The sequence below is a fragment of the Cynocephalus volans genome, chromosome 8, assembly GCF_027409185.1.
Source record: "Cynocephalus volans isolate mCynVol1 chromosome 8, mCynVol1.pri, whole genome shotgun sequence".
NCBI lineage: Eukaryota > Metazoa > Chordata > Mammalia > Dermoptera > Cynocephalidae > Cynocephalus > Cynocephalus volans.
The window spans coordinates 82,246,157-82,269,264 of record NC_084467.1 but is presented as its reverse complement, the minus strand read 5'-3'; the positions used below and the strand labels follow the sequence as shown (position 1 = coordinate 82,269,264).

General features: G+C 45.8%; 1 protein-coding gene across 7 annotated transcripts in view; it reads left to right on the top strand.

The window, feature by feature from the left end:
* The window catches only part of BCAR3 (BCAR3 adaptor protein, NSP family member), a 108,864-nt gene that overhangs the window by 48,907 nt on the left and 36,849 nt on the right, over positions 1-23,108 (top strand). Inside the window, exon 1 of one of the 7 annotated variants that reach the window (XM_063104034.1) lies at positions 16,106-16,382. The exons of 4 other annotated variants lie outside the window; for them this stretch is intronic. In XM_063104034.1, coding sequence (XP_062960104.1) covers positions 16,299-16,382 — 84 coding nt within the window. In that variant the 5' untranslated portion in view covers positions 16,106-16,298. Of the gene's footprint in view, positions 1-16,105; positions 16,383-21,970; positions 22,047-22,165; positions 22,215-23,108 lie in introns of those variants that run through there. 2 more of the 7 variants (XM_063104038.1, XM_063104035.1) reach the window with 2 other exon arrangements.

The following is a 23,108-nucleotide window of genomic DNA, read 5'->3' as shown; positions in this document are numbered from 1 at the left end:
CAGCCGAGGCTGCAGAGTGGGATCAGGCATGATTTTAATAGCAAACCTTACGTTAAGGTTACCTGTCTTCACTGGATGATTGGGTTGAAGAGATCCAATGATAATAATGAGGCTTTCTTAATCAACCAGGCCATACCATGGGACGTTTTGGCAGCTGGTGACTTCATTTATCATAGGGCTTGATTTCTTTGAATCCTGGGAGACCAGGGAAGGTGACAGTAGAGAAAGGGTTCTTTGCTGCTTTGCTTGCTACCAGGAAGACTGTTTGCCCAGTGTGTATTTTAGGATATCTGGATCCTTTTTCTTGACTCACAAACAACTTGTGGCACCAACTTATCATCCCAAAACTTCCTTATTTCTCTCCTCACCTGGGCTCCAAGTGCCCTGCTGAGCTGATGGAAAGTGACTTTGAGCTCCCTCAACACATTGGAAACAGGAGGCCCAAATGTCACAGCTTTGATCTGGGGCTGGCAGGAGTCAGGAGCCCTGAGCAGATAGATTCATGTGGAGGAGAAGGACACGTCGGAGCAGCGCTTACTCTCTGGTCAGCATTTGATGGAAGCTCCCTGCAAAAGGTCAGCACTCCTGAGAGATGTGTCATTTATTGTCCCTCTGTGGGATGTGTGCTTGGGAACTACGAAGTCCTGCCCCCTCCTGGAAAAAGAGGTTTTCTCTGACAGAGCCTAGAGTGTTAGATATATTATGCTGTGATTGGATAGAGGAGCCATAGATTTTAAACAATAGGGAAAGGGTTTGGTGGGGTGGGGGTGGGAATTTGAGGGCTGGCCTTGGCCTTGTACTCTGAAAGCTGAGAAAGCTGGCTGGTCCGCAGGAAGGCTGGGCGGATGCAAGGCCTTGTTCCCACCGTGGTGGAAGTGGGCTGAGGGGAGCTACAGGCCAAGCCCAGGAGTTTTCTGAGAAGCAGGTCTGAAGCTGTCCAACCTCTTCGCCTCCTGGGGAGAGAAGACTGCATCCTCGATGTGTCCTACAAACCAGAAAATGAGCTTTTGAGAAAGATACTGGGCAAGCTGATATCCTTTGGCTGCACTCAGAAGGAAGAGATGTTAAAACCAAATGCAGGGAAGAAAAATGCCAGGGACATCTGGAAGTTAACACGGGATGAGCAAGTTGTGCCCTAGGTTAGAATACTCATGTCCATATTTAACTTTATTTATATCCCTGCTTGGCTTCCACAGTCACCTCTTAATCTTCCATTCTGTCGGTGAATTTGAAACTTTGAAAAACTTGGAGATGGGACAGCAGGCTGCATGTTCCTCCTGCCTCACCGTCATCCAGGGCACTCTGTCCCTCTGCCTGCAAGGAAAGCTCTGCTTATAAGAAAATTGGATTCCCCAACTCTGGACCGAATGGGAGTTTTTCAGGTCTGTACTGACCTGAAACTCTTCCAGTTGAAAGCAGTTAGACTGGCTGTGTGGACCCCTTAGAGTTTGTGACGTGGTTCTTGGCAATTCTGGGCCTAGTGAGTTGAAATACAGTCATAGCTTTGAGCCACAGCAGATGCCGGCTTGCTGTTGTCACTGCTCCTGGGAGTGGTCATCCCAGTCTGCATTTCTGCAGTCCTTGGTTGTCATTACTACCCAAAACAAAACCTGGCGATGCCCTTGTGCTAAGGGATAAGGCAGATTGGAAAAGGGTTGCTGTTTGTGCCATTGAGATTTTGGAGGCTGGACTGATGTAATTCTGTTCTGGATGAGAGACACTGGAAAATGGTTAGACAACTTGAAACACTAACCCAACTGTTGTGTAAAAACTGCATAATTATCAAAGTATATTTATAACTTTGTATTTTTTATGACTTTGGGGGACTTCTTAGAGGTAAAAAGTAGTAAATAGAGCCAGATCAAAAGCATTATTTATGAAAAGCCCATAACGAAAAAGTTCATAAGAAAAACTTGGTAAACAAGAAAAAAAAAAGAAAAAAAAAAAAAAGGATTTTTAGCCTTGTAATTGTTTGCTGTTAAACTCTGCCCTCTACTGGTAATCACATGTAACAACAGTGCAGCATTTGGCTACAATTCAGTTTCTAAATATTTCCGGAGCTTTTAATATTAAAGGTAATAGTATCTCATGATATTATATTTCAACTTCATTAATAAGGGCTGTGTTTACAATATATAAAAAGGCAAGTGGTTTTCATTGGCTTCATATAAGGCAGATTAAAATTGTCAAGGTATTTTATTATTGGAATTAATTGTCTAACGTTCTTGAACAAAGAGCTCTAAAGTGCTGTAAAGCTGTATGTAGATTTTTGAGGTGGGGGATCGGTGTTTGGCCTGAAGTTTTACCTGCGGTAATCAAGAAGTTTCCTTGTAAGATCTTTTATTTGAATTGTGACTTGACAGCTGAACAAACTGGCAGGTTGGCCAGAAGGAAGCTGGTATTAGGTGAGGCAGAAGACAGACATCAACAGGTTTGAGATTGATGGAGAAGACTCCATGCCTGTGGGACAGACAGCACGTGCCCAGGCTGACTGCAGCAGCAGAGAGTGGTAGGAGGAATCTTACAGGAAGCAGTCGGTACTCCCTATTTCTTGAATGGAAAAATAGTTTGGAAGCTTCAAGTGTTGGGAAATTCTGAGAAGACAGTCAAATTGTTAACAAAACAACAAGGCTAAATTTGTGAAGAATTTTGTTTATTTATTTATTGCCAAAATAGTGTATACATACTGCTTTGCAACTTGTTTTTTTCTTTGGACATCATTCCACGTTAAGTATGTGGGTCCACTTCCTTCTTTTGAATGGCTATTTCTATTGTATGAAAAACAGTTACATTCAAGCAATTCCCTACTGATATTGGGGTTTTCCCGATGTTCTCCTGTTAAAAACAGTTTTGCAGTTGGTACATAGTCATCTAACAAATATTTAAGTATCTGCCACATGCTGGTCACTGTTCTAGGGGCTGAGGATCCAGCAGTGAACAAAACAATGTCCCTTCCCTTGTGGAGCTTGTATTCTCGGGGTAGAGGAGTGAGAAGACAATAAGAAAGAGACAGCCAAGTCAATCATGTTAGATAGTGACAAGTGCTAAACAGAAAAGATTCATCAGGGACAGGAACTATGAAATGTTGGAAGCAGGGGCATTACAGCTTAGGTAGGGTGAGCCAAGAAGGTGACTTTTGAGTAGAGGGACAAGTCGACTGTGGCGTCTGAGGGGAAGAGGAAATAGCAAGGGCGAGACTGGGAACGGGACAGGGACGGAAGCTGGGAGACCAGTTGGGAGGCCACTGTCCTTGTCCAGATGACAGATGAGGGTAGTTTGGACTTGTGATAGCAGGGGAGGTGGTGGACAGGGGGGATTCTAGATATATAATATGAAGGTAGAGCCATGAGGATTTCCTGATAGGTTGCATGTGAGGTGGGAGAAAAGAGGAGTCACATGTAGTACTGGAAGGACAGTATTGCCGTCAACTGGGATGGCTTGGTGTGCATTTGTGCAAGAATTTCTATAACATAAAAACCTAGAAGTAGAATGATTAAGTGTCAGGTAATAGGTCAAAATAAAACTTCCTGGCAACTAAGAAAGGGGTTTTTTTTTTGTTTGGTTTTTACATTTCTTAGTTTCCAAGTTTTCTCTAATAGTGTTTTTTATGATAGAGTTACTTATAAAAATAAAAACACCACTGTTTGGATACCTTAGTCTACTCCATAGATACGATGCCAAAAACTCATGGATCAATCAAAATTATGTAAAACAAGTAGCTCAAATATATTAGAGCAGAATTTCTTAAACTCTTTGGTCTCAAGACTTCATTACACTCTTAAAAAATTATTGTGGACCCTAAAAACTTTTGTTATGCGAGTTATACCTATTGGTATTTATCATGTTAGAAATTAAAATTAATGTTTATTTAATTCATTTATTTAATGAACACTTCATGTTTACTTCGTGTTTATTTTATTTATTTAAAAGTAACAACAAAAATGGGCATGCTGCCAATATTGATCTGGCCATCACATCGTGGGCACAAGTGGTGATAGTCAGCTTTTACCCCATGAGTATTCATAACCAATAAGTAAATAAATAAATAAAACTAACAATGAATTCAGTATATATAAGTGAATATAAATAATGTATTTGTATGAAAAATAATCACTTTCTTAGACAAAAAAAGATTTGGTGGCACTGTTTTACATTTTTACAAATCTCTTTAATGCCTAGCCTGATAGAACAAAGCTTGATTCTCATATCTGCTTTGGCATTTAGTCTGTTGTGTTATGATGTTTTGGTTGAAGTCTGAAGAAAATCTGGCCTTGCAAAGATACATATAGATATTCTCCACCAGGACTCCACAAATTATAGTTCCTTAAAGGTTAATTGCAGTGTGGACTCTGAAACCATATCAGTGAACTTATTTTACTCTGTTTCCCTAATATTCATTGGTTCATCCTGCGATTTGAATGGATCTTCTACCCTTGCATGATTTTGTAACATCACGCATTGGTCATTTGAAAAATACTGGTTTACTAAGTTAGGTAGATCTTGCAAAGGTTAACGTATTTCACTGTACAATATCAAAAACTCATACTTATTAAAATCACCACTGATCTCATCAGAAAAGTCATTAAAATATTGAAAGGTTGTCAAACTCATAGTGGTAAATACAAGTTTTCCCAAATTCTAATTTCCACTTAAAATCTCGAATTTTATCATTGGCAACAAATGCTGTCGGTTGCTTTCCTTGAAGTAACAGGCTCACTTTGTTCATTCTTGAGAAAATGCCTACCACATAAATACCCAAGCCTGAGTAACCATAGTTTGTCAGACAACCTTTGAAGTAAAAACGGTGTTCCATGAAAAAGTTGGCTGGATCAGCTCACGATTCAGTTGCATGCTTGCTTTCCCTTCGGACAGCCACCGTGTGTGGGTAGCACTAGGAGAGCTTTCTGCTAACTTCCTGTTGCATCACACGGAATATTAAGGAGACAGGTACTCAGAGCTGAGATTTAATAAAGTGAATAATTCCTACTGCTTCATCAAGGACTTCTTAGGTGGAACTGGCTAGTTCTTACATACTGTGGGCCTGGGGGTGGGGGGTCAAAAGTGCAAAGACTGCTCGTGGAGTCTGGTGCCTCTGCCTTGCTTTGTGCTAAGGCACCAGGACCTTTAGCCATCGTTGCTTTTGCACAACATAAAAATCAACCCAGTGAAACAGGCAAAAAAGTCTCATTATTATTATGAGATAAGTTTTGACCTCTCGGTCTCCCTGAAAGACCCCCATGGGCCCACAGACCACTTTGAGCACTGCCGTACTAGAGGGTCTCCTGATACTTAGGACCCTAAAAGCTACAGAAACACTTAAAACACAAATAATCCTCTCCTGTTTATCAAAATTCATATTTTTCCTCTAGTTATTTTTTTAAACCCAGCTTGCCCAACAATTGCATTCACATTTTAAAATACTGATTATTAATATAGAAAAGACATTAGATTTTCATTTAAAAATAAGAAAAAAATGAGAATCTGTCCTAGAAGTAAGGGTTCTCAATCGTGGGCCTCTTCCTTACAATTGAGTGGATTGTGAAACCTCAGTAAATACTAACTCTATTTAACATAAGTGAGTCATTGCTCATTATATACTGTAAAGAGCTGGCCCTGAAGCAGTTGCCGTTCTGCTCTAATTGCTTTATATTAAAACCATGAAAACCCAAAGCTTGGTGAGGCCAAGGCCTGGCTTATGGCAGAGATGCTCTGTTTGGATGTGAAAGTGCAGTCAAGGGATAAATTTGTTTAAGGGATAAATTTACTCGGGGCAGGCTGAAAATGAACATTCTCTTGATCCTTAAGCTTTTATTAATTGCTGCAGCATTGCTCGTTCTGTGTTCCCAGTGAGGATTAGCTGGCTGAGCTCCATGCCGTCCTTTATGTGAATGAAGATAAGGCTGTGTCAGACCCTGGGAATGAGAACATGCTGTTTGGCCCTTCGAGGCAATTTCCTTTCGAGTCCCAGATCTCTCCAGATGGCATCTAATTGTTTCTTGAATGACCTCAGTGTCCAGGCTGCAGGAACCTGGTCTGAGAGGCCATTTCACATATTTATTAGCCTGTGCTTGAGAACTTACTATATAAAGCCCCCATTCACATTCTCAAAAGAGCTTTTTGTGCAGAAGAAATGATGAAGCTGGTGGACTGTTTCCTGTGACCACCAGTCTCCAGTTGGATTCTTATTTCTCCCAGGCCCAGGTGGGTATTTTTCTAAGGGTTCTGTGTGGTCCAGTCAAGTCTGTTCTGACCCAGTCTCCTCCCCTCTGTTTCCTCGTAGTCTCTACGTGGAAGAGCTTAGGCAGAACAGGGTCAAGTTCTTTTATCTCCTGGTTTCAGGATTACTTGGGCAGAGCACAGGTGGTATGAGTTGGGAATTACTGTATTCTGGGAGCTTTTCCTGGTTTGGGATCCCAATTTGAGACAGTAAGATGACTCAGAGCTGGAATGGAAACCAGCCCTACTACAGCCAGAGGGTGGCAAGGCTGGTTCACCCAGTGACAAGCATCGCCCCCGTGTGGCATGTCGTGCTTCATGCCTGTATGGTCTTAACTCTTTGGGAGACAAGGGGGAAGGGTTCCTACCTGTCTGGAAATATAATGATTAAGAACCATGTCTCAACAAATATGCACAAATGCTTATGGTGCATCTTACTTCCAAGACGTTTGTGGACCCCAGGCTGAGAATCGGTATGCTGTCTCAAAATATTCACTGGGCCCCTATCATGTTCAGGCATTGTGCTGGGCATTGGGATGATGGCAATGAATGAGACATGGGTCCTAAAGTCAACAGACAAGGATACTGGTCATTTTAAGGAGTGCTTCAGTAGCCGGACCCTGGAAGACAGAATTGGAGCTTGGGCTCCTCACTGGGGTAAACAGAGCAATAGCAAAGGGAGAAGGAAACTCCTGTAGGGCCACACAGACTGTGAACCAGGGCTTCTAAACTCTTTCCAGGCCATGTCCACCTAAGGACTGTCTAAGGAACAAATATTTGAATGTAATTTAGAGATGATGTAAATTTCCTGTCCTTTGACCTAGAAAGAAGTCGTGAGAGTTACCCTCCCAGGTGACTGTCCCTGATAAAGTTCACCTGACGTCAGTAAGGAATGTCTCAACCAGTACCTCAGAATCATGTAACAGAATAGCCTCTTGGAAATGTCCTTCAGGAGCTTGAGATGGTGCTGTTGCCTGCAGAAGCAAGTATGAATGTGTAGATGGTTAGTGACTTCCCCTGGCCTGGGCGGAGTGCTGGGTGTGGGAGCAAAACTCACACCTACACCAGTGGAGCAGCACATTCCTTCTCCATGAATCCCTCTCCCTTTTCCTAGAGGCAAATTCATGTCTTCTTTATCCTTGAAAACTCAAGACAACTCAGTTCTTCCATGAAAATAACCTGGAGGAGGCTGCAAAACACCATTAATTTCCACCCATTGCTGACGCATTACATGTACAGCCCTATTATTAATGGGCATATAATATACACGTTTCATGTAATATCAGTTTATGTTGGCTCCTTTTTAGCATTTCTCAGATACAGGGATCACAGCTTATACGTGTAAATTCTGATAGAGGTCAACACGGTGTGATACATCTTGATCTCGAGTTTTAGTCTCACACTGATAAGGTGAGCCTGTAAACTCAAACTGATGATGTGAGCTAGGAAACTTACCACCGGGAATGACAGGGGCAGAGTGGCCTGAGTCAGTGACTCCTGGGAAGGAAAACATCTTTAGGACTCTCAGTCTCCTGAATCTGCTTCTCTCAGCACGTCAGCTACATTCCCTCACTCAGCTGCTCTGTGCATTGGGGCAAGTGGCTCTAGGCTGCTCTAGGTTTATGGTCTTAAAGCTTATGGTCTGAGGGGAAAGGGGGTCTCTCCCTCAGCTCTAGTTTGAAAGATCCTGGGGAAGGACTCCGACTGGTCTCCTGCAGGTAACATGTCCACTCCTGAACCACTCAGTGTCCAGGATTCTGACTGGCTCACACATCCATCATGAGGATGAACACACATGCTAGCTGGGGAAGCTTTTAAATGTAATAACCGCCATCTGCTATTTATACCATTTTTCCAAAAACTTTCAGGATCAGATAGGCTGTATTTCTGATTATCTCTGTCTACTCAGGGTACATATGTAAAATGTTGGCACACGATTGCTAGGTTTTGCAAAAATATTTTTTATTTTTTCAAGTCCTATGCCAACCTTTCTTTAGTTTACCTCCCTCCTGGTTTATCTATGTGCTGGATACCCATTGCTTCCCAGACACACTGCTGTTACAGAGAAGTTATAGGTGGGGGGCCCACGGGGACTGTGGATCCCCTATGATCTAGAGTTTGGCTTTGGAAAGATTCCCACATCCGTTATCACAAATGGGCCTGGTGTTCTGGAGAATTATCCAGATAGGTTCCTCCTGGTCTCCCTAGTCACTCTCCCATCCTCCACCCAGCCCTTCCACAATCTGGGTACATACTGCAGGGCCACAGATTGTATGTATTGTCCTTTTAATCACTGGCAAAAAAGAATTCATTGTTCGCACCTTGGGGACCAGGAAAGGCAAATGTTGACTTTCTGCATGTCACTTCTGCAGGCAGCATTGTGCTTGGCAGCTGACTGCCTTAAGAAGTAAAGAAGCTGGCTGGTGGTCAATAAGGTCCTTTCCATGCACAGAACTGTCTGAGTCAGCTTTTCCCTGTAAAGAAATGAGCACAGTTCACATCTCCATATGTGGCAAAGATGGTTCCTTGGCCCTTCAGTCAACACCTTGTGAAATGGGGCTTTGCTGCCTCTTGGTTCCTCTCTGATTCTGACCTCAGCATCCATCTGTACATGCCCTGCCCTTTCCCACCAATTACGAGTGAACTAGGATCTCTGAGTGGGGATATTTCAGATGAGACCTGCTTGCTCTCTTGCTGAGAGTATCTGTCACTCAGTTGGAAGGAGGTCTGCCTTTCAGATTTGCACAAGATCAGGCACTCCTGGCAACCAGGTGCTATCCACACTTCCATTATCACATCAGATAGAGCCAGGCATTCTGATTCATTGTTGCTTTAATTATTAACTCTAAGAACTCTTTGATTGCACAGGTGAAATGGAGATGATAATACTTGTTTCCTAGCACAAGTACCAAGGAGAACACCATGGTAAAGGCTGCCTGTAAAAGTGCTGGCTCTTATGGAAAGGTGTCTGTGACTCTGCAGTCCTCCTGAACACATCCCTGAAGTCTGGTTGAGGAGGGGCTTTCGAGAGTCAAACTGGTAGCTATGCCACATTCACTGAGTATTGTACGCAAATGAGGCCCTTCCACCAGGTGAGTGCAGGGGGGCCTCCTCTCAGAGGCCGCGAGAGCTATTCCAGCAGCTGTAGGGAACTGTAGTAGTGCTTGTGTCAAGGCTATCTGTCCCCTCCTCCCACCAGCCATGGCCCTGCCAAGGCCAATTGTGTCCAAGGTAGCCAGTGGGTTGCTTTATCCATGACCACTGGAGTATCCTCCTCACTTTCCTCCCCTCTGCCACTGAAAGTCCTTCTGGATCAGTGGGGATCTTAGGTCACATAACTCTTTGAGAATTGGGAAAAAGAAATGACCCTCCTCCTCGATGAACAGATATTAACACAACAATTTATACACAATTTCCAGCAACTCGTGGAAGTCCCACTCCACCCGCTAGTCTGGACTGATTCTCATAGCTATTTTGGCAGGATGCAGAATTCTCTAGTATGTCAGTCAAATGATAATGCACATGATCAGTTTATGAAAAAAGGATATTTTCCCACTGAAGTATTTAGCTCAGGTGGCTGGAATTTGCCTGACAACCAAAAAAGGGGGGGGGGGGATTAGTAAGACCACTTTCTGCTAAGGCTGGAATGGGTGGGGTTAGCCCTGACTCCACCACTCATCTGGTGCTGACCCTGCTCCTCTCCACCCCACAGTTCCTGCCTTCCTTGCAGGCTGGTTTACCCACTCAGACATTGGGCAGCCTTTCTAGGTGGAGATGGGGGTGGGGTGGCTTTGGAAGGATGCACCATAACTCTGGCCATTAGGGGCTTGTGAGGAGGAGGTCTAGGCAGAAGGCAGTGTCCAGGGGGACACAGACAAAGTGTTGCATCCAAGGGACTATACCAGGCATGGTTCTCATTTAGAAATGGTTGGTATCAGAAAACCCAGTAATATGGGCCCATGAAGTATGAAGAAGTCAGCAAATGGGAGGTGGTTCTCTGGGGACTCAAAACACAAGTGGAAGATCCATTCCTGGGGCGGACTGGAGGCCTGGGTAAGAGAGAGGGGTAGGGTTGGAGAAGTGGGTATCTGGCATGGCATCCAATCAGGACATAGGCTGAGTCTAGATCTGCATCCAACTTGGTATAGGGCAATAGGAAAGGAGGGATGCCGCCCAGACCTATGGGAATGCCAATAGGTCTTTGGCCTTGGGAAGGTTCCCCTGGTATGGGATGCCAATGGGAAAGGAGAGATGCCACCCAGGGAGAAGAGGCCCACAGGATCCCCAGTCAGATTGGCTCAGACAGGGGTGGTACATTGAGAGCTCAGTAGTTGTGAATGGACCCAGGAGTCCCCCTGGGTGAGAGTCAAGTGGGCAGATGCTGCAGATACACATGCTGTCTATTAACTCCTAAAATGACAAAGACTGGAGTAGAAAAGCATCTGAGACATCTGAGCAAGTGTGATTAAAACCATATGTGTAATTTTAATGTGCAGTTTTTAAATTTAAAGGCTAGAATATATATTAAAGCTAAAAAACTCTTAAGCATCTCCTCATTTTTCCCTGGCTTTCAAGGTTCAAGAGTCTCCTATGTGCCAGCTGGGAGCCAGTCAGTGGTCAGTGGCTAAGGCATGGGTGGCTGTCCACCCTCTTCATGTGGGAACATGACTCCTGTAGCCCAGCATGGGGTGGGCATGTGCCCATACAGAGTGTGTTATCCCTTCCTTCAAAAGGGAAGTTAACATTTTCAGAGTGCCTGCTGTGTGTTAGGTGCCAGTCCCTGTATGTGTTATGACTCTTGATGCTCACAGTAATCTAATAAGTTTGGGGAAGTAACTGGGCTCAGAGAGGTTAAGTAATTTCCCAAGGTCACCCAGTTAGCTAGTGCTGCAGTAAAGACCTGAACTCCTCCTAACCCCCTGGCTCTCCTTCTACCATCCTATCTCCAGGGTGTGTTTCCAAGCTGCTTTGGAAACATGCAGCTATCTGTCTCACAGCTCAGTTTTGGGAGATGCCATTTTGCAAAAGTACTTGTGAGACAGGAGGACTAGATGCAGTGGAGATGGAGGGAGCAGCTGTTCCTGGCTGGGGAGCCTTCCTGAGGGCCTTGCAGACACCCCTAGGCCCATTTCTGCTGAGCTCTGCACAGGAGGGGCCTCTGTAGGACTTTTGTGGTCATTGCCTATTGTATAGCTCCTGCTTACCAAAAGTGGAAGGAAGGGGAAACAGAAAAGCATGCAACAAAGAAAACCTAAGAGCCGAGATGACAGGAGAAATAAATGATTGTTCTGCGTGTGATGCCCGCATAGTAAGTGTAGAATGGAAGGAAGCTTGGAAAGTGGGTGGTGAATCGTCTGGGATGGGTAAACTCTAAGGGGTGTATGGATGGGCTTCAGGGCATACGGGAATCCCCTGAAATTTTATGTAAAGCGTTACAGATATAGTACGTTCCTTTTGCTCTGGGTGGAGGGTCCATGGCTTTCATAGAATCTCAAAGAAGGCCAACACCACCAGATAGTCTAAGTCCACTGTTTGACAGGTTGGAATTATGTCCTGTGCATGTTCTTTTAATTTTATGTTAATGCTAAAAACAGAAGATCGAGTTTGTGTAATATAGGATTTCTGGGGTGATACTAGGAAATAAGGAGTGGTGGTGAAGGGGTGTGTGGGGTGGACACGTATGTGATAGTGTGATTAGCCCGGGTGCCTAATTTTGGTTCACATTACTCAGTTATAAGATTCTAATAGCTAGTTAGAGAAACAGAAATGTGTAGGAGGACATAAAGCCCAGTAGAGAGAAATCTGTTTGTGAAGACTGTACTTAGTCTCTGTTTGTGTGCTAAGCAGATCAATACTGCTTCCGGACAGAGACCATTTAACAGCCATACTCTTTCATCCCCCTGAGGAATCTGGGGAAACTGTCAGACCAAGATGTGTGCAGCAAGCACTCCTAAATGCACCCTCTGTGTTCACCAGGGCAAGCGAACGTCTGTCCACAGCAGTACACAAAGAGGTCCAGAAAGCTCACCAGTGTCACCAGCCCTCCTCCCACTGCGTCCAATTTTCATTCCCTTTTGAAGCAAGAAATCCATGGAATTTGCATATAGGAAAATGTGTTGGCTGTCTTGGCAACTTCTGTAGCTGCTCAGTCTGGCCTGAAGAGGAAGTGACCTCTTCCCAAAGTCTTTTCCTCCTTTTCTAGATGGTTTCCCAGATCTCCTCCCTCAAGCCCTGTTGCTCTTTATGTGAAGGCATGTCTTGAAGACACTGGAGCTCCTCCTGGTTTATTTACTCAGAATCTGGCAGAGGCAGGACAGGTGCAGGGGGAAGCCTTGGAAGCAGGTTGCCGATAAACTTGACCTTTTTCAGCCTAGGGTTTGTCAGGCACTTGCCATGCTGCTTTTCAGGGTGCTGAGCCTGCAGAGGGCATCATCGTTGTAATGCCACGCTGGTGCCTGACTGGGCAAGTCCAGGGGACTCTTTCCATACTTCCTAGGACACAGGAGAAATGTAGCTGGTTTCGTGGACCTTACTCCCTAATTCATTAAAGTTGTCTTTGTTCACCAAAGAGCCAGTCACTGGGGTTTAATGAAAGCAAAAAGCCAGAGAGGATTGATTTTGGGGTGTGGAGGAGTGGGGTGAAGAATCTCAGTAGCTGCCAGGAGAGGTTGAGCTGTTTTGATCACGATGAGTGGTGTTCTGAGTCTGCTCACTGTGGGCAGAGATGAGCCAGCCTTGAGCCTTGGACCGGTGACCGTGGACACTGTCACTGTCTATATGGCTGCTTGACAATGACCTAGAGTGCCTCTGTGTCAGGCTTGAAGCCTTGAAGTATTGTTTTCCCAGATGCCCTGAAACATTGAAAAGCAAATACCTGGTGGGCATCTCTTTCTCCCCCCATGCCCTGTCAGAGAGAGGGTCTACCTCACTGGGAGCCTGATCTTCTAGTGAGGGCTGTGGCACTTTGGGAAAGGAACTCTGCGCTCACCCTTCTCAGCCAAAAGGCTGCTGCCAACAGGAAGCATGTCTGTTGAATGTGGCTGGCAGGCAGCTCCTGTTTCCATGGTTACCGAACAGGGCAGGTTTTAGTAGGGCTACCCAAGAAAGAAGTGCAGAGGAGCAAGCCTCTAAGGAGGCCAGAGGAGGCGCTGGAGAGCACTCTCAGGACCTTTCTCCAGCTCTGTGCTGCCCTGCTGGGCCCCTCCTTCCCTTCATCAGTCTCTAGGATTCCTTTAGGGACACCCTACCTTGTCACCAGCAGGGCATGATATCTAGAAAACTCTGACTGCAAATTTGATTGGTCCTAAATCCCATGTACTAAATCATCAGAGTGACCCACTGCCCCAGGTTGCAGCATTTTCATGGGACTGCACAAGTAACCGTTTTAATTATAGGACGTTAAAAAATCTCTTATTTGTGTTTCCATGTGATCAGATACCGGGTTCTGCAATCTGAGGCTGGAGTCCCTGGTCCTTTGTTCTCTACTAAGTGACAACTGTTCTGGTCCTCTGTTTCTTTGTAAATAGAATAGAATAATCATTTGGGGGAGAATGTGAAGGAATTGATCAGTGTGGGTGGGAGACATTTAAAAGCATACCAAGTCAGTGAAGGGCACTTTGTGAATTCATGCAATTATCTTTAGTTGCAATAGCAATGCTTTATTTTAGTCTCTCTCCTTAGCTGTTGTGGGAGAAAATTGATTAAAACCTTTGAGTGCTGCTTCAGAAGTTATTTTTGATGTGGAACAAAAATAAAAGGTGCTTAGGAAACAGTTACCTAATAAGATTAGCCCATTCTTTAATCCTGGTTGAGCAAATTCTTTGGACATTTTAGAGACATTTCTTAGAGTAAACAGGGAAAGCCACAGGTGACAAGAGCTGTGATTCCACAACGACCTGAGTGTCTTATGTTTTGCTTTTAGTCTGGCCCTGAAGCATTTTGACTACATAATTCTATGTAATTTGCATGTCTGAGTTATTTGCATATTTACTTGCAGGAATGCCTTTCATTCATGCTTTCTGGGGGGAGGATATCAAAAATTCAGAGGCTCTTGGCTAACTAATCTCACTAAATTTCTATGCAGAATTTAAGGAGCTGTTCCCCTCCCTTTTCTGGGCCTGGGATAGTATTTTTCTATCCTCTTGGGGAGCAAGGAGTTTGTTATTTCCTGCCAGAGGGGCATAGCAGGTGAAAGCTGGGCCGCTTTCTGGTGGCTAATGGCCTGATTGATGAGTCAACCCCACGATGCTGCTGGGGTGTAGACCCTGGCTGCTCATGTGGACTTACCCTTTGAACCCCATCTAATAGAAATGAGAGCAAACCAGAAAATGCTTCCTCATGGGTACAGCACATGGACCTTGGAAGACAGTAGTGACCCACTGACTTGATGATCTCCAAGGGCTCTTGCAGCTCAAAATCCCCTTTGAGTTCTATCACCTTTGGTACTTGCTCCATGTTTTCAGGTGGACTTCCCAGGGTCCAGAAGTGCCCAGGACTGCAAACCTGCCCTCCAGAGCCCTGGAGAAGGAGGAGCAAGGGAAGAAACCAGTCAATGGAGCAGAAAGGAAGTCAGCTCCCCTGGTTGCTTCTGTGGCGATAGTCCTTAGTAGCTCCATCCCTGTGTCCTTGGGTGGGTGTGAGGTCCTTGGCTCTCCATACCCCTCATTCAAACACAGAAGCTGCCCACTGGGCACTGGACAAACAATTCCCTGTTTTTACAGGCAGACTTGACCTAGTCCAAAGGCCAAGGCCTCCTGAGGATTTGACACTAATCCCGCTGGATATTTCTCATACCTCCCTCATTCCTCATCTGGTGTTGTTCCTTTCCAGACTGAATAGGTTCTGTTTCTTCCTCATGACAAGTTTCTGCCTGCATGAAGTTTTAGAGAGCTTCAGACACATTCCATTTTTGAGTGGCCGAAGCCACAGAAAGTAATATTTGGATGGTAGGAGAGGAAGGGCTACAGGCAGAAACCTGGACTTGATTTTAAAAAAACCCAGAATTTTGAGCATCTGCTTTAACCGAAATGAAAGAGGAAAAGCAATTACTTTCCCCTAAAGGTTTTCTAAGGATCTTGGTAGGGTAAAGGCCTCCTACCGTGGGGGAATCTAGGAAGGCCTTGCTTGGCTGGCTGCGTTGGATGAGAGATTTGTATGCTGGATCTAGGTTAGGCTGAGTGGGCAATTAAAGTAAAAATGGGTAATTAAAGTGAAGTATTTGTAGTGAAGGAGGGAAGTAGGACAGAAAGTTGGGTCGGAAGGTGGTACACAGTCCCTATCCTCCCAACAGACCTCACGACCAGGTGGGGAGGGAACAGGGCACTTGGGGTGTTTGCTGACAGACTTGCTAATTAAACACCAAAAGGCAATATGCTTTGCCAATAGTGGTGGCTGTGCCAACGTTATCAGCTGCAAATTGGTTGCCAGGAGCATGCTAATTAAAAATAAACAGCTCTGGAGGTGGGCATGTAAGAGTGGGGATGGGATCCTGCCTGGATTTTTTAGGACTTCTAGGATTGCTCCTAGGGAAAGTCACGCCCTGGTCACTTTCAGGCCACCTCCTTTTCTCAAAGGAGCCTCTGTCTTATAGTGGTGTGATGTGTACAACTTGCCCTGCTCCTTAAACTCCTAGGTGCTGGGGTGACAAACAAACAGACAAAGCCACTGGGAGCAGATTGTATTATATGGTTCAGTCCTGCGGAGGACAGGCTGCCTGGCGGGTTAATGATTTCTGCTGGGTCTCTAAATTGAGGGGACAGCTAAAGCTCAAAGCTTCTTCTAAGAGGGGTTAGAATTTCATCAGAAAGCAAGTCTGGTCACATGAGAATTTCTGGCACTGTGTGCATGGCAGGCTGGTGTCCAGCCTGCCAGAATTGAGCAAGTAGATCGTATTGGCTTCAGCGAGGGGAAAAGTCCCAGACTGGCCTGGGAGAAGAAGCCGACTCACTTCCCTGGCCGCCGCGGCCACCAAGTGCAGGCAGGAGCAGCACAGCTGCTGTGGTGGGACTGGGGCTCTGACATCTGAAGCCCCCTTTTTTTAACCCTAAAGAAAGTGTGTGGCCCTCTGGACTGAAGACTGAAAGATGCCTAAGGAATGCAGTGCTTTCCATGCTGTCTCGGCAGCTCTGTGCTGCTTCTATCACCGCAAGTCTTTCATTGGAATCAAGGTAGGTGTGGTTTGTAGATAAGGTACATCTTTGGGGGGCCCCCAAAGCATTAGTTTTCTAAAGGGCACTAGAAAAAGTTTGTAGCGTGCTTCCTGGCTGTAAAAACAGAGGGGTCTCCTTGCCTGATGGGGCTTCACGAGCTCCTAGTGGTGTACCTCCCCTGGAAGCAGCATCCTGAGGCACAGGATTGGGCTCATTATCAGTGTTTTGGGATGAAGCTCTGTTTTGCGGGACACTTTCAATCTCCTGGGGCTGCGATTTTATACCAAAGTAGCTCAGTAAGACAGAGCTATTTTTCTTCTCTCTCTTTGTCTCTGTCTCTCTTTCCTTGTTTGTAATGAACGTTAAGTGGCTGAGGCCCGTTCTCTGCTTCACTGGCTGGTCTATTAAATGTCAGTAATGTATATAATGCACAGAAACCACAAAATATCTCCTTGCAAATTGCAGCCAGCTCCAAAACATTTCAGGGCTCAGAGCTGTCTTTTTGTTTTCTGCTAACATTTGAACCCTTGTTACAAGACACCAATGCCAAAGGCTTTGCATAATATGTCAATACACTATTTTGATGAAAATATTCAGAGAACCTCATTTGCCTAATTCAGGACGAGGCCTGTGTTCTATGCTGCCAGCCTGTGACACACTAAGAATTAAGATTAATATAAGCTTTCATTGATCTTGGGGTTTGTCTACCTCAGAAAAATCCTGTCGGCCTCAGAAAAATCTTGTCGGCCCCAGCGTGACTGTGGACTTCATTTATTCCTGGGAAACAGGAGTCTGAGAGCTCTCAAGGAATTCTTCCCACCCCAGAGCTGCCTCTCCTGAGGGATGACTGACTCATTGCCTTTGAAAAGGCTGCAGTAGGGTTCAGATCTTCTTCATTCTTCTCAGTAATGCCTTTTAAAGAAAAATGAGGAAAATTACCTGACAAAGGGAGAAAGACCACTCTGTAGAAAAATGCACACTGAATGAGAATAGGGTGGGCTTCCCCTGATTTTGCTGCCTGGTTGGAGTGTTCTGAGTGGCTTTCCAGCCATTCTGCAAAGTTCACTTTTGTCTCTTCGTCAATAAATTTGGAGGAAAATGAGTAATTAATCATTGGTTGAAACCTTCCCTGACTTGAGACCCTTTCTACCCTGGAGCTCAGTGGGGTGAGACAAGGACCATGTGGTTTCTGTCCTAAATATGGATTGTTCTAACGTGGGGCAGATGAAGTCATGCCATTAACAGTATTTTAAAGCTGTCAAAGATAGACCGGGAGGAGGTCCCAAAGGGACTGGTGCACTTCAGGGACTGGCAGGATGTTTTGACTCTAATAGAAGTCCTTCCATCAGCCAACTTCTGCTAATTCAGAAAAGTGCAACTCAGCATTTGGTATGTGAGGAATCAGCCCATAAATACCTGGGTCTGAGTGATGAGATTCTGTTTGGGTATGCTGTTTGTCTACAGTTGTGGCCCCCAAGGCCTGCTCCAAAAGGGCCACATAATGCATGGGGTTAGTCTGAACCAGCCATCCTTCAGCTAAGCCCTTCTCAACCTCCCCACCATGCCACTCTTGGTGGTTGACTGCTGGTAGAAATGCTCTCCTTTCCACCTGGACTTCCTACCCCACCCCAGTTTGTTGAAGTCTTCAAAGCACAGAGAGAGGACCTGACCTGCTCAGCCACCACAGTCTGGAGCCTTCAGTCCCATCTGAGGGTTCCCCAACTGAACCCTCAAGATGAGTTTCCATGTTTTATTTTGCTTAGCTAGTACCCTGGGAAAAAATCTGCTTGTACTTAGTCCTCATGCTGCCAGTGTTGCCCCAATGATAATGTCGAATCGCTTTATTGACTCCCGCTTTAATTAGGGGTTTCAGGTCTTGCTGCTCATAATTAGTTTCCGTTGCAATTAGAGTTTCAAAATTAAATTGGGATTGATTGCTTGATAGCAAAGTGGAAATACAGCTCCAATTCTTGACCATGTATGCTGCTTCTCTTGGCATGAATTTCCCATACCAAAAATAACAGTGTGGTAACCATGGTAACTTTCCATTTCGTCTAATCCATATCATCTCTGGAGAAAGTAGGATGTTATTAATAGTGTTTGTTGTATGGGAAGAAAACTAAAAATATAAAAGCTCGTTCGTTACATAGGAGACCAGTCACACTGGTGCTTTCAGGGAATAAGATCTTATTTGCAGAGGTCTTACAGGATTTAGGATGTATTTTGGGGCCTCATATGGACTTGTATACAAAATTTCTGGAAAGGAATTAAATGGGAGGCCAAAAATGGAGAGAACGATCGGGAATACGCGTACACTGCTGGCCCTCATGGAGTTGAGGCTAATATGAGATGTTCCGGCCATGTTGAGGGTCATGACTTTAACATCCCAAAGGGGATGACAGTAGGCAGTCATTTCATAAGAGACCACTGGGTCTTTTTCTGGGTAAAAAAAGGAAAGTATACTTTGCTTAGGCCTAGTGGAAAGAAGCTCGTAATGAAGATATTCCAGATCTATAACATTAACAGAGCACACTCAAGTTCAAAAGTCCCTGAATGTTGAATGTAGCCCATCTATGGGTACTCACTCTTAGGTGGGGTGGTGTGGGATGATAAATGACCATTGAGTCATGGTTCCTGCCCCCAAAGGACTTCCCACAAGAACACTAGGTCATAGTATCATTTCGTTACATTTGCAAAGCGCTTTACAATGTCTGAGTTCTTTCATACGTTGTCTCATTGGAGTCTCAGACAAGCTCTGTGAGTTGAGCAGGGCAGTAGTTTACCCTTTCCTTGGAGGAGAAACTGAGGCTCAGAGAAATGACCTGCCCAGAATCATTTAGTGGAGAACCAGGTGTAGGAACAGATTTTCTGAACTCAAGCCCAATTTTCTTTCTACTATACCATATTAAGACACTTGAAACCTGAAACAAGATGCTATTGTATGTATTACTACTTTATTTTGCAGTTCAGTTGGTAGAGAATAGTGTGAACCTCAGTTTTTAGGAGAGACTTCAGGGAGAATGTGGGACTGCTTTTTCTAGAACAGGTAACCCATTTAAAATTTTTCTTCTCTTTTTAGTAACTCAGGACTTGGGTGAATGAAGGAGAGGATAGATAGTAAGGGGAAGGCATTCCAGTTATGGGGAGCAGCAGACCAAATAGCTAGAAGATAGAAAAGACACCAGCATTGACAGAATCACTTAGACCAGGCCTGATCAGAGTGGAAGGTTCATAGGGAGCTTAGTAGGTGACATGGTCAGAAAAGTGAGGGATGACTTTGGGGTCCGGGCTGGGGGGTTAGGAATAATCCCACCAGCTGGGCCTCCCTTACCAGGCATTAACATGCATTTGAGGCAGATTTCTATATGCACCCTCCTCCTGGTTGCATCCCAGTTCAGTTTAACAATCATTGATTGTGGTACCTTGCATATGTCTGGGTTTTGCAAGATGCTGGGGACCCAGTAGGTAAATGCCTGTATTGGAGAAGTTTGTGGTCCAGTTGGGGAGATCTGCTGCAATACCATGCTTGGTAGGCATTCTACAGATATTTATCCACCGACTGAAAGAAACCATCAATGATTTGAAGGTGTTGTGGCTCCCCAGAGACATGTGCATGGCATATAGCCTGAGCTGGAGGAGGAGGATCAGGGAAGGCCTCCTGGGGGAGGTAGGGCCTCTGCTGATCTGGAAGAATTTGTATACTTAACCAGAGAACGAGAGGAAATGGCATTCTGGGTAGGGGGAGGAATGTGCATGAAGGCGAGGAGACAAAAAGCAGCCAGGAGTGGGCAGGGAAGCACCAGCCTAGGAGTGACTGGAGAGTCAGCAGGGGCAGCCAGAGCAGGGCCACCTGAGGTCCTTAGTGAATGACAGAAGGAATTTGGCAAGAAACACAATAGATCACATTTCTGGGGTTGGCAATGGGAATAAGCCCCCACCTCTTCTGGCCTCTCATGTCTCTGATGATTTATTTATTTATTTATTTGTCTCTTTGTTTATTTATTTATTTCTGTGAGCAGGAGGAAAAGGAGCTGAAACTTCCCACCTTAACAGTGGCAACTCCTGAGGAAGGTTGGTGTGGTCGTGTTGGGGGAAACTAAGAGAGGGGAACTACCTTGCACATGCTGAAAAGCTGCCTTTCTGAAAGAGCATCAACAGAGAGGTTGGGGTACGCAGGTCGTGCATAAATGAGTCAGTACATCACCACTAAGCAGTCATTATATCCAGTGGCTGTGGTCTTGTCAATGAGCAGGCATGGTTAGAAGGCAGCAGGTTTCAAGAGTGTACTTTCCCAGACAGGTTTGCAGCCATGAAGTGTTGCATAGTGGGGAGATCTTAAGTTGTGGTGTGTTGTCGTTGTGTTTTGTTTTGCTTTAAATAATTTCCCTTCCCCACTTCCTCCACAAATATGTGGAGCCTCTCTGAACCCACATCACAGCCTGAGGTGTCATGTCTGCCCATCCCCAGAGCATTGGGTCCCTGGAACCCGGCTTCATTTGAAACTGCCTTTCTGTGGTGGAGTATGGGGGGTGGGAGTGAAGGTCCCACCGGTCTTCCCTAAGGCAATCCTCTGGTCTGTCTGCTTTTGTGACAGCGTGGGTGCTAATGACACATCCTGGCATTGACGATGGCCTGAGTGGCATTTGTCAGGGGACAGATGCAACATCAGCACGAGCTGCACAAGGTGGAAAAAGCCGTGTGGCAAATCCAGGTGACTCAGCCCCTCCTCGTGGCAGCTGCTAGTTACTCATTTACCTCTCCAACCCTCCCCCCCCAAAAAAACAGCCTAACACAGCTTTTGTTGAGAAACTTAAATGCATTCCCTTGGCATTTGGGATCTGCAGGGATCTGGATTCAGCGCCAATGGAAGGGCATGCTTGAAGAGACATGTCCCAGCACCCCCTCCCTCAGTAGACCCCAGAACTTGGATCATGGCCAAAGCCTTGTTTTTGTTGGAGAAACCTGAGTGGGAAGCAAAATGGGGTCCTGGGAAAATTCTGTTGTGGGATTAGCACCTCCAGGACTGCAGAGAGATGGGTCATGCCAAACTCTGGGGAGACCGCTGGAGAAGTGGTATGCTAGGACCACACAGGCCTCTCTGCAGCAGCCAGTGTGAGCTGTCAGCAGTACACAGAGGACCCAGGCCTCTGTTGCCAGGTTTAAAGATGTTGTCAAGGACAGCTCAGGGGCCTTTTAGCCGATGGGATAGCAGAGGAGACTTGGGCAGTCCTAGTTGGGAAGGAAAGGAGTTCCTCATGGGTTGGAGCCACTTCGGCATCTCTGCCCTCAGCTGGATTTCCAGGGCACATCCACAGCCCCAGGAGCTACGGTTAGAGTCTGACTCTGCCCATGAGAATGTTACAGCTTATTTTTCTAGCTTATGAAAGAGCTGTGACCAGTCTTTTAGTTTGTATGGAAAAGAACTCTCCCCGGTTTCCATGCTAGATACGTGTGTGCTTTTATAAAAATAGTTACTCCACACAGAGGAGATAGAATCCTGGATTCCTGGATCCAGCCTCCCACTCAGAAGTCTCCTATTCACCCCCTCCCCAGCCCCACCCCCTGTCTGTGCACTGAGGGCACGCTGGGTGCTGGGAATATGAAGGTGGAAGGACCTCTCTGCATCTAGTGTGGGGATGGATCTACAAGCAGCGCTGTCCGAGCTCTGTGGCAGGTGCAAAGGTAGAAGACACATGGCCTCTTGTCAGATCTGGGGATAGGTGTTTAACCAGGCCGGGTCAGGGAACTTCCTGGAGGAGGTACAGTTGGAGCAGCAGGTAGAAAAGACATGAGTGAGAGAAGATGCGTCCTACCTGGGAACCTGCTGCTGAGGGGGAGGAGTGGAAGGAGGTGAGCAGGGAACAGGGCGTGCAGTGCGCGCGTGTGCTGGGGACAGATGGGACTTTTTCTCAGGGCAGTGGGGAGCCAGTGAGCAGTTTGGATGGGGAGGGGGGTGAGGGTCTGATGTTGGTGTCTTTGTGTATAGGATGAATTTGAGTTGCTAAGCAGCATCTCTCCTAACTCCTGCTGTGTCCTCGGCTGGGCCCTTAAGCCACCATCAGTCCTGCTTGTCCTTTCCCAGCTCACTCCTACTCTGTTTTCCTCCCTCCACCTTCTCTTCGAGCCATGTCCTTTTTAACACTGGTAATGAGATCTGTTTCTTACTTCACAGCAGCAGTTAAGGCCATTAGGCAGGATCTTTTCTGTCCCCACCACGGCCCGCACAAGCCATATCCTTGCTTCCTTCCTCCAGCCCCCCAGGATGCAGTGTGCCTCTCCTTGGCCATGGCCAGTCCTGCCACCTGTGCCTGCCCGCCACCCCCACCCCCACCCCCCAGGACTCCTCTCCACTGGTCTCTCCTCTCCCTGGGAACTTCAGTCTCTCCCTCTCTACCAAAACTTTCCTCTTAATTTATCAACATGCTCTGGTCTTTCCCATCCTAAAAATCATCCTCATTTCTGTGTCGCCCTTCCTGGTCCCAGTCTGCCACACCCAAAAGCTGGTTAACAGTCTTTATGTCCTCACTTCCCATCGGCCATTCAGCCCCCTTCACTGCACCAGTGACCTGCACATTGCCAAGTCCAGCGGGTGCTTCCAGTTCTCTCTGATGCACTTGGGATTGTTGACCATTCCTTCCTGAAACTCTGCTCTCTCAGCCTGCAGGACACTGCACTCTGCCTGTTCTCCTGGGTCCTTCCTAGCCAGTCCTACCCCATCCTCTTGGGTTTCTCTTTCTAATCTGC